Consider the following 13,275-nt stretch of genomic DNA (forward strand, 5'->3'; position numbering starts at 1 on the left):
GAGTAGGTCTGATTCAAAGCTGGGTGGAGAGGCAGTAATTCTTCAATGATTATATGTTATACAGTAGCTGTGATAAAATGAAGAATCAAACTGTTTACAGCTGACCAGGCCTGGATGTTTCTTTTTCAAACACTCATTGGAATTCCCTTGTCTATAAAACCCGGAAGATAACATACTTCCGCAAGATGTAGTCACAATCATCACAGCCACTACACCTCGTTTTTCTCTGTCTTCTCATAAGCCTTACGGCCTTCCTCCTTGAGCCGAGAGTCATCCGGCCGAGTGAGATCAACCTGTGGCATTAGAAAAAACGCCAGCACAAATGCAAGGCTTGCGACGCCTGCGCCTATAAGGAATATTATGCGAAATCCTTGTCTGTAAGCTGGGATGAGAACCGAGCGGATTCTTTCAGCTTCGCTTGGTGAGACTGTATCTAGAAATGTTTGAGGGTTTCCGAGCAATGTCTTTGAGTCATGTCCGTTCAGGTTTAGGGAGGATAGAGAGCCTGCTAAGACGTTGTTCCTAAAGGAACGTTAGCGAATATTAGTTAGAATATTTCTTGACTCGACATACAGAACTGTCCCACAAACTGCAAGTCCTAATGTTGCTCCCAAGTTTCTCACAAAACTATCATGTTTGGTCAGATTTATCTCCAGATTACGTTGTGACCTTGTCACTTACTTGCGGAATGATGTGACAACAGCCATATCACGCCTCTCGACGCCAGCTTGCGTAGCAATGAGTGCACTATCACAGTCAGTCAAGCCCATCTGGAGGCCACAATTTCAACTCACGGCTGCAGCGTATTACCAACACCCACTCCAATAAGTACCGAATAACCAATTTGTTTCCCAACACCCGTATTCTCATCAAGAGTTGACATCAAGCCAAGACCGATCGCCCAGCATAACCAGCCAAACAGGATACACTCACGGTACCGACCGACCCAGTGCACAATGAGTCCAGAAAAAGTGCTACTGGCTGTCTGGAGCAGTGTGATGGGGAGAAGCATTACTCCTGATTTGGTGGCGGAGTAGCCGTAGACGAGTTGGTAGAAAGAAGGGATATAGTAAACTTGCATGACAAAGTTCCAACCGTTGATAGCCATGGTGAGGCATGCGCCGTTGACGATCTTCGACTTGAAGATGTGCACTAAGTCTATGTCAGAGAACGTTTTATGTTGTACCATGGAGCTTCTTACATGGTATCAATGGATATTGAGGGCCTTTCCACTGCCAGAGCATGAAAGCAACGGATGCAGCCGTGCCCACTACCAATGTTGCGATAACCTGAGCGGAATTCCAGGAATACTCTTTTCCTCCCCAGGTCAATCCAAGAATAACGACGGTCATTCCAGCTAAGGCAAGGAATATGCCCAGAAAGTCAACAGCTTTCAGCTTGCTATTCATTACGTCAGTTGGGAGCCTGGCATTTCCTGCTGGGACTCACAGTCTCCAGTCTCCTTCGACTTTCTTCAATGGCATGAAGAACAGTACGCAAAGCGTAGTCAAAAGCGTCAGTGGTAGTTGCATCCTAAAGATCCATCGCCATGAGTCCGCAGAACTCGACGAGAGTGCACCTCCGATGACAGGGCCTATGCCATTTGCGAGAGCAACGACGGCACCCTTGGAATATTGTTAGTCTTGATGATACAAGCCTTGATTATAACGAACTCACTAATATTCCTTGATACTTCCCCCTCTCTCGAAGAGGGACGACGTCGCTCACTATGAGCTGCGCCACAGTCATAAGTCCACCTCCTCCAATACCTGTAAAGGCTCGGAAGATCGTGAGTTGCAAAACAGACCGCGCCAGGGATGAGGCCAGTGATCCGACAAAGAATATTGCGAGGCCTAGTAGTAGGATGATCTTACGAGACCAGATATCGGATAGTCTCCCATACATGAGCTGCCCGACCGTTGAAGTTCTGGTATTGTTAGCATAGTCCCGCGCCGGTACTGATGATGCTCACATGAAATATCCGCTTGCTATCCACGAGACCTGGGCTGTTGATCCCAAAGCATTTCCGATGATGTATAAACTGGTTGCCAGCATAGTCTGGTCCATCAACGCCAGTAAATCTACACTTGCGCATGCGAGAAATATCTATTGATCCAATTAGCATATCGTCCTCATTGTTGTTTGGGACTTACTGTAATGATGGCTCGCTTTGGCACATAGTTTGTCTGCTCATTGAACTCGTGGGCCTTTTCATTGTCCCCTGAATCGACAACAATAGTGTTCGCTGAGCCCATATCGCGGCGGCTCATGACCGCGTTGGCGTCTTGTTCACGATTTTCGGCCATTGTGTATGGTGTTGCGACGAACCCACCGTCTAAGTGCCGAGGTGGACGAGAATGCAGTGGGAGTTCCTTTAATCCTGTTGGCAGAATGGAAGCCACCTTGGCGAGTCTCTTTGTGGCAGCGTTCAACCTCCCTCAAACTTGCTCAGGGATCGACATTGCGCAACCCTTTTGGCTGAAACAAGGTTATTTCCCCCGTACACCGCTTCGACTACCGGTCAACTACCGTGTCGTGTACCTTGAGCCATTATTGCCCCTTTTATCGTTTTAAATGGCTCTTAATTAAATTAAAGTGTCGTAGACTAAGAAAGTCTGGTGCGATTGGCTCTTAAACTGGCGCGAAGGTGTCATCGCTAGGGCTAGGGATCGGCAACTCAGGTTGCAACAGCGCGGGTTTTGCACAAAATGATGTTGCAATCCGGACTAAATACGGCTCTCAACACGCCACTATACTCTCTCATACGAGCTAATTGAGCATGTTTGCGAAAATTCGCGAGAAACATGCTCATTGATGACTCTTGAGGCTTTCACGATGCTGAACAGACTTTCTCACAGGTCACTCTCAATAACAAAGGCTTCTTCGCGAAATAAAAACAAGAGCATTACCAAAATTTTGGAGAAGAAAACAAGAGCCAAAACAAAATCTATCAAGGTGTTTCTAGAAGTAGTCAAATTATGGATAATATTAAGCATCTCCACCTTGAGCCGCGTAGATGGAAATCTATCAGGGTCCTTTTCCTCCAAGGCTGATACAAGCTTGCGGGAATAACCGAGGCTATTGCAAACCACACTCAAGAGAAGGAGTAAAAGTTCCTTGTGGGAGAAATATCTGACCAATTATCTTGCACATATGCATGCTATCCCATGAATAGCACCACCCTGATGGTCAATTTCTGGTATGCGCCACCTCAAGTCCCCAATGCATCATCGAAACAAGCATCAAGAACCTTAATGACCTACTTTACTAAAGCAGCTCTATTAGCAATTCGTCAGATCAAATCCATTTAGAGATGAAAATCTGTCGATCAGTAGGAAAATTCAAGTAAAACACTTCAACGAGCTTCCCTTTGGAGTAACTTCACTTGGTGACCCCCATTTTCTCCATCCACGATGGTCACTGGATCTGCCGAAGATCTCAAGAAACGACTCATGCAGTCTTGTGGATATCAGGTCTTCTGATTGGTATACCGTTACACTTGAGCAAAAGATGCGTTGTTCGGCCAGACATCCCACGCTTCATGCAGAGGCAGATCAAAGCCTGCTGCCGCCCAATGATCAGTTCGAAAACTCTAGTAAGCCTGCGACGTACGATCACTGGTTTATATAGTGAGCTTGCACCCAGAAGATCCGTTAGTTCTACTTCTGCAGTCTCCAAGCCATAACCTTATTCCAACATGGCCAGCCCCAACCCTCTCAACGTGTACAAGGGACAGGACTCGATCCAGAAGTACTTCGATCCAGAATCAGCACCGCCACTACCGCTTGTTGAGATTCCGGAGTCGCTTAATCCATATCGCCAAGATGGAGTGCGTATCTATGCCAAGATGATGACTATGCATCCTGCGAACAACGTCAAAGCGATGCCCGGTACGTAGTCTTATTCTGGATTTTCCATGCTCGGCTTACTGGTAGATAGCTCTGAACCTTCTTCAAAATTGTGTAGTACCCGGCAAGACCAAGGCGGTGGTTGAATACAGCTCAGGATCGACTGTCCTGTCGATGTCATTGATTTCACGAGCTATTCATGGTGTCGATGACGTTCGAGCATTCCTAAGTAACAAGACGAGCTCCACTAAGCTTAGGCTGATGCAGTTCTTTGGTATTGATATGTAAGTTACCAGATCACCCATTGTTATCAGGACAGGGTTTCTCTAACCCTTTGTACCTATAGTACACTATTCGGTGGCCCATCCCAGCCAGAGCCACTTGACGAACGCGGTGGTATCAGAGCAGCTCAGAGACTTGCACAAGAATCAGATGCAGCTGTCATCAACCCAAACCAATATGAAAACGATCTTGTAGGTCTCTGGTCATTCGCAAGGAGAAGCCAGTGCTAACATTAGCACAGAACTGGAATGCCCATGTCAAGTGGACGGGCCCGCAAATCTATAAGCAGTTACCGGAAATCAACGTCATCTGTGCTGGCATGGGAACCTCAGGTACGCCAACATGCTCCCTTATCGATTTTGTTAACTCATGAGAGATAGGTACTATGACTGGACTTGGCACATACTTCAAAGACGCAAAGCCTACAGTATATCGACTTGGGTCAGTAAACCCAATATTCACATGATAACATCCACCAATACTAACTATGACTCAGAGTTTGCACAGCTCCCGGTGACCGAGTCCCTGGCCCTCGATCCTTCGCTCTTATGGCCCCCGTCCAGTTCCCCTGGAAGCGGGCAGTCGATCATATTGAAGAAGTCGACTCTCACAACTCTTTCTCCTTGTCTTTAGATCTCTGCCGAAACGGCATCGTCTGTGGGCCGTCTTCTGGTTTCAACCTTAAGGGTCTGTATCAGCTTATAGAGAAGCGCAAGACTGAAGGTACTCTCACAGATCTGGCTGGACCAGATGGAACTATTAACTGTGTGTTCTTGTGCTGTGACCTACCATACCAGTACATCAATGAGTACTTTGACAAACTTGGAGAGAGCTATTTCCCCTCTATCAAGAATGAGGTAGGTGATATTGAGGTCTTACTACCAACAAGCTAACATCGGTACAGGACCTTCTGAAAGTCGACTTGTATCGATACGACGAGAAGTGGGAAAGATCAGCATCAGAAGCCCTCGATGCATTCTTCGATGTAGACCGAGGAGCACTACTCGACATGGTTCTTGCCGACCCAAAGATTGGATCTGTCAACACCGTTGACTTACAGAGCATTCTGAGATCTAAACAGGACACTACAATAATCGATCTACGCCAACCTGACGATTTCAGCATGTTCCATCTACCAGGCGCGGTCAATATGCCTTTTGTACACGACGGCACCCCAAGTCCATTCTCCGATGCCAAGCTATTGGAATCACTATGGAAGAACCTCGAAGGTGCTTTCAAGGCTCCCGGAGCAGAAGTACAATCTCTTCTTAGCGGAAGAAGAGTTCTTCTCACATGTTACGATGGTGATAGTGCTCGAGTTGCAACCAGCGTCTTGAGGGTCAAAGGATACGAGGCAGATAGTATCAGAGGTGGATTCCAAGCGCTGAACAAAATGAGACAAAGCTCAAATCAAACGCCAGTGGCTGGATCCCGAGAATCATCGCCTTGGGTGGATTTGAGTCAGGAGGCGCTGAGCGTTGGCGCATCACAGTCTGCTCGCGTTTCGCTATAGCGGTTTTACTCAGGATTGATAGAGAACACCTAGTTTTGGCACTTGAAACTAGCAGATGAGGAATGATTTCACTATATTTGGGTGTCCTGTACACCGTGAAATGCTGTCAATGATATTGCGCCGATAAATCTCTTTCCTCACGGATAATGCCCCGAGTTTGAGCGAGCCATAACGCCATGAATGCAGGTCTACAGCCTAAACACCATGCTTCGAATGCATCTATATATAAAGTGAAATCCTTTTCACTACAGAGGTCAGGTCGCGAGAACTCTAGCTCACTCCCCAGGCCCCGAGAACGTTCTTCTTTCCTTCGCCCTTTTCCTTTAGACTCCCATTCTCTAGTTTTCTAACTCTGTTCACGATCAATCCCACATATATAGGCCCAATGATTGTACAGAGCGTAATAGCCCAGGTAACGATCAGAAAGATATCTGAGGACTGGCCACCCGCCGTTGCGCCAAAGATACCTTTGCTTTCAGCCAGTGCCGAGATCAAATATCCGATCTCACCTCGAGCTACCATGCCAATACCAACGATACATGCTGGATACAGAGACAAAGCCTTTTCAGGTTTAGGTGTCGAGTTACGTACTTGCGGAGGCACCTGAGACGTATCTGCGTCAGTGACGGGTTCCAAAGGGACAGCATCGCGTCCTTCTCCTTCCTGTGCGGCACCAGCGCCATCGCTGGGCGATGAGTTCTCTGCGCATTGAGCACCAGGCACCAATCCTTTAGAGGATCTTTTGAGCTTGGGTGTAAGCTTATGAGAAAGCTGTACAAGGGCCCGGAATGGATTCGTGAAAGACATAAGCCAAAGACCGCAGGCAAGCTTAGCAATTATCATAAGGATAGAGTAGATCACGCCACGCCATACGATGGGACCTGTGAATAGTTTTGTGATGGGGACGGAAAATCCAATAGAGGCCTGGTCCAAGTCAGATTTGTTTGGAATGGATTAAGAGTTGGGAACTTACGAAAAAGAAAGGCTTTAGAATGTGTTGAAGGGCAGGGTCGTAGTAATGATGAAAGATCTCGGCACCTGAACCGCCTTCCATGACCTTTGGGAGAACGTTACTATCTGGAGCTGGGTCCTGGGTTGCCAACTCTTCGGTAATCACACTTTCTCCCGTAGCTTCAGTGGCATTGGCGCTGATCTCTCGAGTTTCGAGATGAGGAACATCGGAATCCCACCAACTGATAGTTGCACCAGCTATGTAAGCAGCCAAGAGACTTGAGGTGCCTGCAAAAGTCGCACTAATGACTATCCCGAGGAGGTATCCAGTATGGATGACAAAAGCAGTCTGGCTCATAGCAAAAACATTTGAAATTCTAGAAGTCGGATTCGCGTTTCGGAAAGCCTTGAGTCGAATAGTAAGCGGTAAAACGATGAATCTGCAAAGAACAGGAATGATGATAGCAAAACCAAGAGAAACGACGACAGGTCTGACGACTGTGATGGCATCAAAGGTATCACCACCGAGGTTTGAGATAACCTGGACCATGATTAGGCCTATGACATCATCCATCATGGCAGCACTGGTCAAAACAACACCGAGACGCGTTGCAGAAAGACCGCTTGTGCCTAGGATAGTGAACGTCGTACCGAGACTGGTAGAGCACAAGGCAGCACCAGCGGCAAAGGCTTGCAATGAGGTTGCATTAAGCATGGGCATAACTGCAAAAGAGAGGCCGATTGGAAGAGCAATTCCAGTCGTGGCCACGATGGATGAAAGACCAAGATTAGCCTTGAGAGATCTAAAAGATGTTGATAGACCGCCTAGAACAAAAATCAGAATAACAGTCTATGCATCAAGAGGACTTCATTTACCTTCAAAGACAAGAAGGATGAGCCCAAGGTATCCAAGCTGCACTATAGCATCCTCAACCTCCCGTGAGAGCCATTTTGCACCTGGTGTTCCCCAAGCTATGCCTAGCGCTATTTGGCCGATTAGACCGCAATAAGCTATTTTATCGAGGCCATAATTAATTAAACTCAAAAGAAGAAGAAAGCTTGACAGAATGGCTATGACAGTTATAGAAGGCTCGTGGTATGGAAGTGAAGCTTCCATTTTGCTGATGATGATGTCGGTTGCATTCTGATTGTCTGTTGTGGAAGCAGGTTTAGATATGTCGGGATTTTAATTCCCCGATTCGGCTCGGGAATAAGGGAATGGAACATGTGAGATGCCGTAGTAGAGCAAAGTACACGCGCCCTCAACCATAAGCGCAATTCATAAACTGCGATCTTTAACATATGATTCTAATAACTAAAACCCGCGAAATATATGTGCAGTCTTCTGTTTCCAACTTGTCTTCTCTTCTCTTTACATCGTCTCATTCTCTGTTATCCTAACCAATCGCATCATCTGTCAGAGGACGGCCGCCCTACGAGTCAATATCCATGACTGCCAAGACAAACCAATGCATTCCTTCACAGGGGGTGAAGGATGTTGGTCGATTCTGGATAATTTATGCTTCCCCCCCTGCATTTTAACCGAACATCGTTCTTGTCTCTCACTCGCAGATTTTAGCTCACCCTGAATTTCAAGTCTGCAAATTAAACATGGGTTCAACGATGCTATTAGTTGATTTCTATGTACATGATCTCATTTTATACAATCGTCCTATCCTTGGCCGTTACATCGAGACTAACAAGCTCGATATCGCTTCTGTTGCTCTTCTTATCACTCCAACCTGCCGTGAGCTCCGGCGAATGTGATCCTGTCCATGGCCCAGGACCGGGGTCGCCTTCCAGAGATGGTGTTTCGTCGATTTCTTCGAAGCCACTTTGTGCTGCTCTGCGAACTGGTGCGCCAGACGAGTTGTTTGGTCGGCCGGATGTGTTGTAGTTGTAATCGTACTTGGAGCCCTTTTTACGAAGATACGGTCGGAGAGCCGGAAGGCAGGCGATGATCAGGCCGATGAAAACATCTAGGCCACTCCAAAGTTCTAGCGTTTGTTAGATGAGCTTTCCTGGAACAGTGATACAACTCACCAATCGTTGTAATGGAACGGAAGTCTCCGACATTTGTGAGTTGAATTGTCAAGAAGCGCGTGAGCGAGAATGCAATGTCGATTATTCCGAGAAGGAATACGCAGTAGACACCGATCTTGACTCTCTTTCGCATGTTGAGCTTATACAGAACGAGCCATGGCAGAGCAAAGACTGTACAACTGTTAGTCTACCTTGGACATCACCTGAAAGGCCACGGGACTTACGCAAGAGACTTCCGACAAAGTGCAGCGTCCAAGCAACCTGAAATGTAGTGACCAAGGCAAAATCGTCACAGAATGGCTCCGGTCCCAAGATCGACCTGCATGTGGGTTAGAAGGGTTGATGAAGGACGAGTTATACGGCGTACCAGTTTCGTTTAATCGGAAAACAGAGGAATAGCTGCAAGCATAGTGACACGATCAATGCGCATGCACAATAGGCAACTACACTCCAAAGAATGATCCTTCTCTTAGTCATGAACGGTGGGAACAGCTGGAGGTATACGACGAGAAGTGATGCCTTGCAGAGGTAGAAGGTCACGAAGAAGGGAATGACACTGGCCCACATGTACTGCAATATCATCAGCTTTATGTTGTTTCGATTCGTGAGGACGATACTCACCCGCAGCACTCTTGATAGCTTCTCTGGTGGGACATCCCAATTAACAAGGGTGTAGTTGATCTCGGGCTTCAACACATCCTCCTTCATGTAAATAATGTCGAACGACGCCGTAACAAAAGCCGATATCCATGCTGCAACCCGTACCCAATCTGCAGCGACGAGCTTCTGTTTCTGTATGACGAGTCGCAGGTAGATTCGAGCACCGATGATGGCAGCAGCCAGCGCAACAAGGCTGAAGTTCACTGCCTAAAGTGGTGCCACCGGTTAGAGGCTAATTCGATGGGTTAATTTAGGGGGTTCTAGGGGAGACTTACCAGCACAGCGGCGCCCGACGGCGCAGGGACCATTGTGAGACTCCAGACGAAACTACAGCATTAAACAGAAACAAAACAAAACAAAAAGCAAGCATATAAAGAGCGTTTATGCTTCCGGTTCGGACCATGCAATGCAATGTAACAGAGTAGACGAAAACGCAGAATGATCGTCACGAAAGTTGCTGGGGGACACTGACGATGAAAACCCTAAATAATGCTGGCGATAGCTCAGCCCAAGGCTAACCCCGGCAATCGTGGACCTAACGGAAATTCCCCCCTTCTTTTGAGCTTGACTGTAAGCTTATCAAGTGGCGCCGCTAGAGGCTTCAGGCTGAACATTTTAGAGTTCACGCTAAGGGCCACTTCACTTGAACTGGAATCTCGTTCCGCCGCGAGTTCAACACAATATCATCTAATCATCAAGCCCTGTTTGTTCAGTGGGAGAAAGTCGCACCATTGGCTTTAGTCCAGACTTGCGGCGGAACCTAGAGATCGAAGAGCCTTCATTCCGAAGGATGAGTAGGGCTGAGCTGAGTCGGGACGAGAAAAGGATCGACGGTCGACCTGATGTGATGTGATATCAGTCGATCATCCACGTTTATTGCCAAGAATCTGCATGAGTCGTAGATCTAGCCACAACTGAAGCGAAAAAGCACATAACCAACAGAGCTGAAGAGCAACTCCAATCAGCAAAGTAATATCATGAGAGGGGGCACTCTTTGTCTAGGCAAAAGGGCCATTTTGCAAAGTCCCCACGGACAATGTCTCATCATTGGAACTCTTGTTGGTCTTTTTCCGACTAAAACGAACAGATGGTCTAACCAGAAGTCCCTACCCCTTGCTCACAGTTGCAATATTGCCGGCTCACTTCTGGGCTGTCATCACCTACAAATGTCGTGAAATTCCGCGTTGGTGTATTCCAGAACTGGAATAGACCGATAGGCGGATGCAGCGGATCCTACCCGTTGATGCAGATATGTGCCGGGTCCTCCTTGTCTAGCTTGTTAATATTGGCTGACAATCGCATGCGCACCAACAGTCTCCCCGTACCCCCGATAGGCCCGAAGTCTTAAACGAGCATAAACGAGAGCAACCATTTCGCGTACCTGTTGGTTCTGCAGAGGAATCCTTGTGATCGGTTGCAGTCAGCCGATAGCTTGTGCAGCGGAACCAGGGGGCTGACTCGATCTTGTGTTTGCTTTGTTCTTCGAGACTCTGCAGCCAACAAGACTATCGTTACGCTTTGTATCAGCACATCAGTTCATATTGTATATTGCTTCAATTATTAAAAGTTCTATATGTAATGGAGTGACTCGTATACATCCCCTATCAGCCCATCTGCCCAACCCGGGCCTAATGCTTATGAACGCAAGTGCCGCGCTTTCGAAGCTTGGCCGCATCGGCCTTGGCTCTCTCTGACAACGCGTTGGCGTTGAAGCCGCCGATAGTTCGACGGGCGAGCTTAGCGCTGGCCTTGTCATCGTTAGGGAACTTGGCCTTGACGCCAAAGTTCTGCCCGTCAGCCACATAAACCACCTCACCGCCGACCATGGTAAGCAGAACCTTCTGGCGGCCGAGTTTGGACTCGGGGACCTTGAAGAAGTTGTTTTCGAGGATAATAATGTCTGCGAGCTTGCCTACCTCGAGAGAGCCGATCTGCTTGTCGGCGCGGAGGAAACGGGCGCCGTTGATGGTGATGGATTGAAGAGCAGATGTGCGGGAGATTCCGTTGCCGGGAAACTTTCCGTCAAAGGGAGGGCCTTGGGATGCGGGGGAGTTGGGGTTCTGAGGATCACCGGAGCGTGTGACGGCGACCTTGAGTGCGAGGAACTCATCGAGAGGATCAATCTGTTTCTGTTAGACATGTCTCAGATGCGAAAAGTGGCGATACTTACAGGCCAATCGCTTCCATAAACAAGAGGTCGACCCGCCTTCTCAATCTCGGCCCAAGCCTGAAGATTGTCCTTGCGGTAGTCGGCGAGAGACTTGAACGTGTTGGGGATGTAGAATGAGCTGAGCTGCGCCCACTGGTAACTGACAATGGGATCAACCTTGAGCTTAGCAAAGCGAGGCCAGTCCTTCTCGTGCGACAACTCATCGTGAGCGAGGCCGAGGCGGAAATCCTTGCTGGGGTACTTCTTGCGGAACGACTCAGCAGCATTAAGACCGACACGGACAGCAAGATCACCGTCGACGTGCAATTGAGCGTCAAAGCCGGCAAGGAAGAGAAGCTCGAGGGTCTTGGTGAGAACAGCAGGGTTCCAGTAAGGGTTATTGAGAGACTTCTTATCGGGAGCCCATTTGCCATCGAGGTTGGAGCTGTTGACGGGCGCCCAGTAGGGATCAATCAGAGCAGCGGTGTTGGCAGGATATGTGATGACACCGTCGATGAAAGCCTTGATCGCCTGCCACTTGAGTGTAGGCTTGGGGCCAATGGCCTTGTTGTCGTGCCAAGGAGTCAGCTTCTTGACGACGTCCTTGACGAGCGCAGGAACACCATCAACTGACTTGGGTGCTTCAATGCGGTAGTCGAAGTACGCGCGCGCAGAGAGACCATCCTCGGCCTTGATGGTGCTGAAGAGAGTGTGATGCTCCTCACCAGCAGCGGCTTCCTGGAAGGTAGTGATACCAGCCTCACGGAGAAGCTTGAGAGCTGCGCGACCAGCCTGGACGTTCTCCTCGGCGGTGGGAGGAGGAGGGCCAGCGAGGAGGGCAGAGGCGCCATCTGAGAGAGCGCCCGAGGGCTCCTGGCTACCAGGAAGACGAACAATCTTGCCATCGGAGGGGTCCTTGGTGCTGGAGTCGATGTCGGAGAGCTCGAGGGCGCGCGAATTGGCGAGGACGGTATGGTAGTCGCTGGATCGGATGATGATGGGACGCTTGGTGTTGAGCTTGTCAAGCTGCTTCTTTCCAACATTTCCGCTCTTCTCAACAAGACCAGCATAGTCCATGTTGACAACCTCAAGCCAATCATCATCCCTCTTGCCAGTCTCGCCATCAATGCAGCCCTGGATGTGCTCTATCACATCCTCAATTGGCAGTGTCTGGTAGCTCAGATCGCACTTGAGAAGAAACAGGCCACCAGAGAGAACATGCATGTGCGAATCGACAAGACCAGGCATGGCCATCTTTCCCTTGAGATCGATGACCTTTGTGTTCTTTCCAATGTACTTGTCGGCGGATTTCTTGCTGCCGACGTACTCAATCCTCCCACCACGCACAGCGAGAGCTTGTGCATGTCCGTTGGACGGACACATGGTGTAGATCTCGCCATTGACAAAGACCACATCTGCGGGCTTGACGACGGGTTTTACAGCGCTCGCCGTAGCGAGGAGTGCGCTGACGCAGAGAATGAGAAGACCACGAGCCATGATTGAAGATGTCGATGATGGTGATCCCCTTCAATTGAGCCTGACGTGAGCGACGTAACATTGGTATAAGTACTACATTACTCAATGGTCCCTGCACTACAAGCTAACATGGTGTCTCCCAGCGGAGAGTTCGGCTAGAACACCACTGTAATATTCCATGCCCAAAGAGGGTCAGAAGACCGAATTCCATGGTGCAGGGACTACAGCAGATCGTGGTGATTCCGGCGGCTGCATCGCCTGGAAATGGCTAAGCCCAGCGGATGCTTGCCCCCAAACAGACAAGTGGACACCAACAGACCATAGTTAGTAATGAATCTATAATAGTCACTTAC

The 13,275-nt window shown here is 48.6% G+C and overlaps 5 protein-coding genes; 1 reads left to right on the forward strand and 4 right to left on the reverse strand.

The window, feature by feature from the left end:
- Positions 1–209: 209 nt before the first annotated feature.
- On the reverse strand, positions 210–2,306 carry FFUJ_12117 (related to tetracycline efflux protein (otrb); the record flags this gene model as incomplete). XM_023581686.1 has 9 exons in its annotated part: positions 210–522; positions 574–627; positions 682–747; positions 795–1,152; positions 1,202–1,401; positions 1,450–1,625; positions 1,678–1,927; positions 1,973–2,106; positions 2,154–2,306. 9 exons carry the CDS (start codon positions 2,304–2,306, stop codon positions 210–212), a joined length of 1,704 nt encoding a protein of 567 aa, XP_023434345.1.
- A 1,391-nt stretch (positions 2,307–3,697) lies between these two features.
- Positions 3,698–5,643, forward strand: FFUJ_12118 (probable cysteine synthase B; the record flags this gene model as incomplete). XM_023581687.1 has 7 exons in its annotated part: positions 3,698–3,890; positions 3,940–4,132; positions 4,195–4,321; positions 4,372–4,462; positions 4,511–4,571; positions 4,627–4,987; positions 5,035–5,643. 7 exons carry the CDS (start codon positions 3,698–3,700, stop codon positions 5,641–5,643), a joined length of 1,635 nt encoding a protein of 544 aa, XP_023434346.1.
- Positions 5,644–5,913: 270 nt separating this feature from the next.
- Positions 5,914–7,711, reverse strand: FFUJ_12119 (related to Na+/H+ antiporter; the record flags this gene model as incomplete). XM_023581688.1 has 3 exons in its annotated part: positions 5,914–6,567; positions 6,617–7,419; positions 7,471–7,711. 3 exons carry the CDS (start codon positions 7,709–7,711, stop codon positions 5,914–5,916), a joined length of 1,698 nt encoding a protein of 565 aa, XP_023434347.1.
- A 542-nt stretch (positions 7,712–8,253) lies between these two features.
- Positions 8,254–9,605, reverse strand: FFUJ_12120 (related to integral membrane protein; the record flags this gene model as incomplete). XM_023581689.1 has 6 exons in its annotated part: positions 8,254–8,591; positions 8,638–8,808; positions 8,862–8,956; positions 9,005–9,207; positions 9,259–9,504; positions 9,573–9,605. 6 exons carry the CDS (start codon positions 9,603–9,605, stop codon positions 8,254–8,256), a joined length of 1,086 nt encoding a protein of 361 aa, XP_023434348.1.
- Positions 9,606–10,925: 1,320 nt separating this feature from the next.
- On the reverse strand, positions 10,926–12,943 carry FFUJ_12121 (uncharacterized protein; the record flags this gene model as incomplete). XM_023581690.1 has 2 exons in its annotated part: positions 10,926–11,420; positions 11,468–12,943. 2 exons carry the CDS (start codon positions 12,941–12,943, stop codon positions 10,926–10,928), a joined length of 1,971 nt encoding a protein of 656 aa, XP_023434349.1.
- Positions 12,944–13,275: the final 332 nt, after the last annotated feature.

Source organism: Fusarium fujikuroi, chromosome FFUJ_chr08 (genome assembly GCF_900079805.1).
Source record: "Fusarium fujikuroi IMI 58289 draft genome, chromosome FFUJ_chr08".
Classification (NCBI taxonomy): Eukaryota; Fungi; Ascomycota; class Sordariomycetes; order Hypocreales; family Nectriaceae; genus Fusarium; species Fusarium fujikuroi.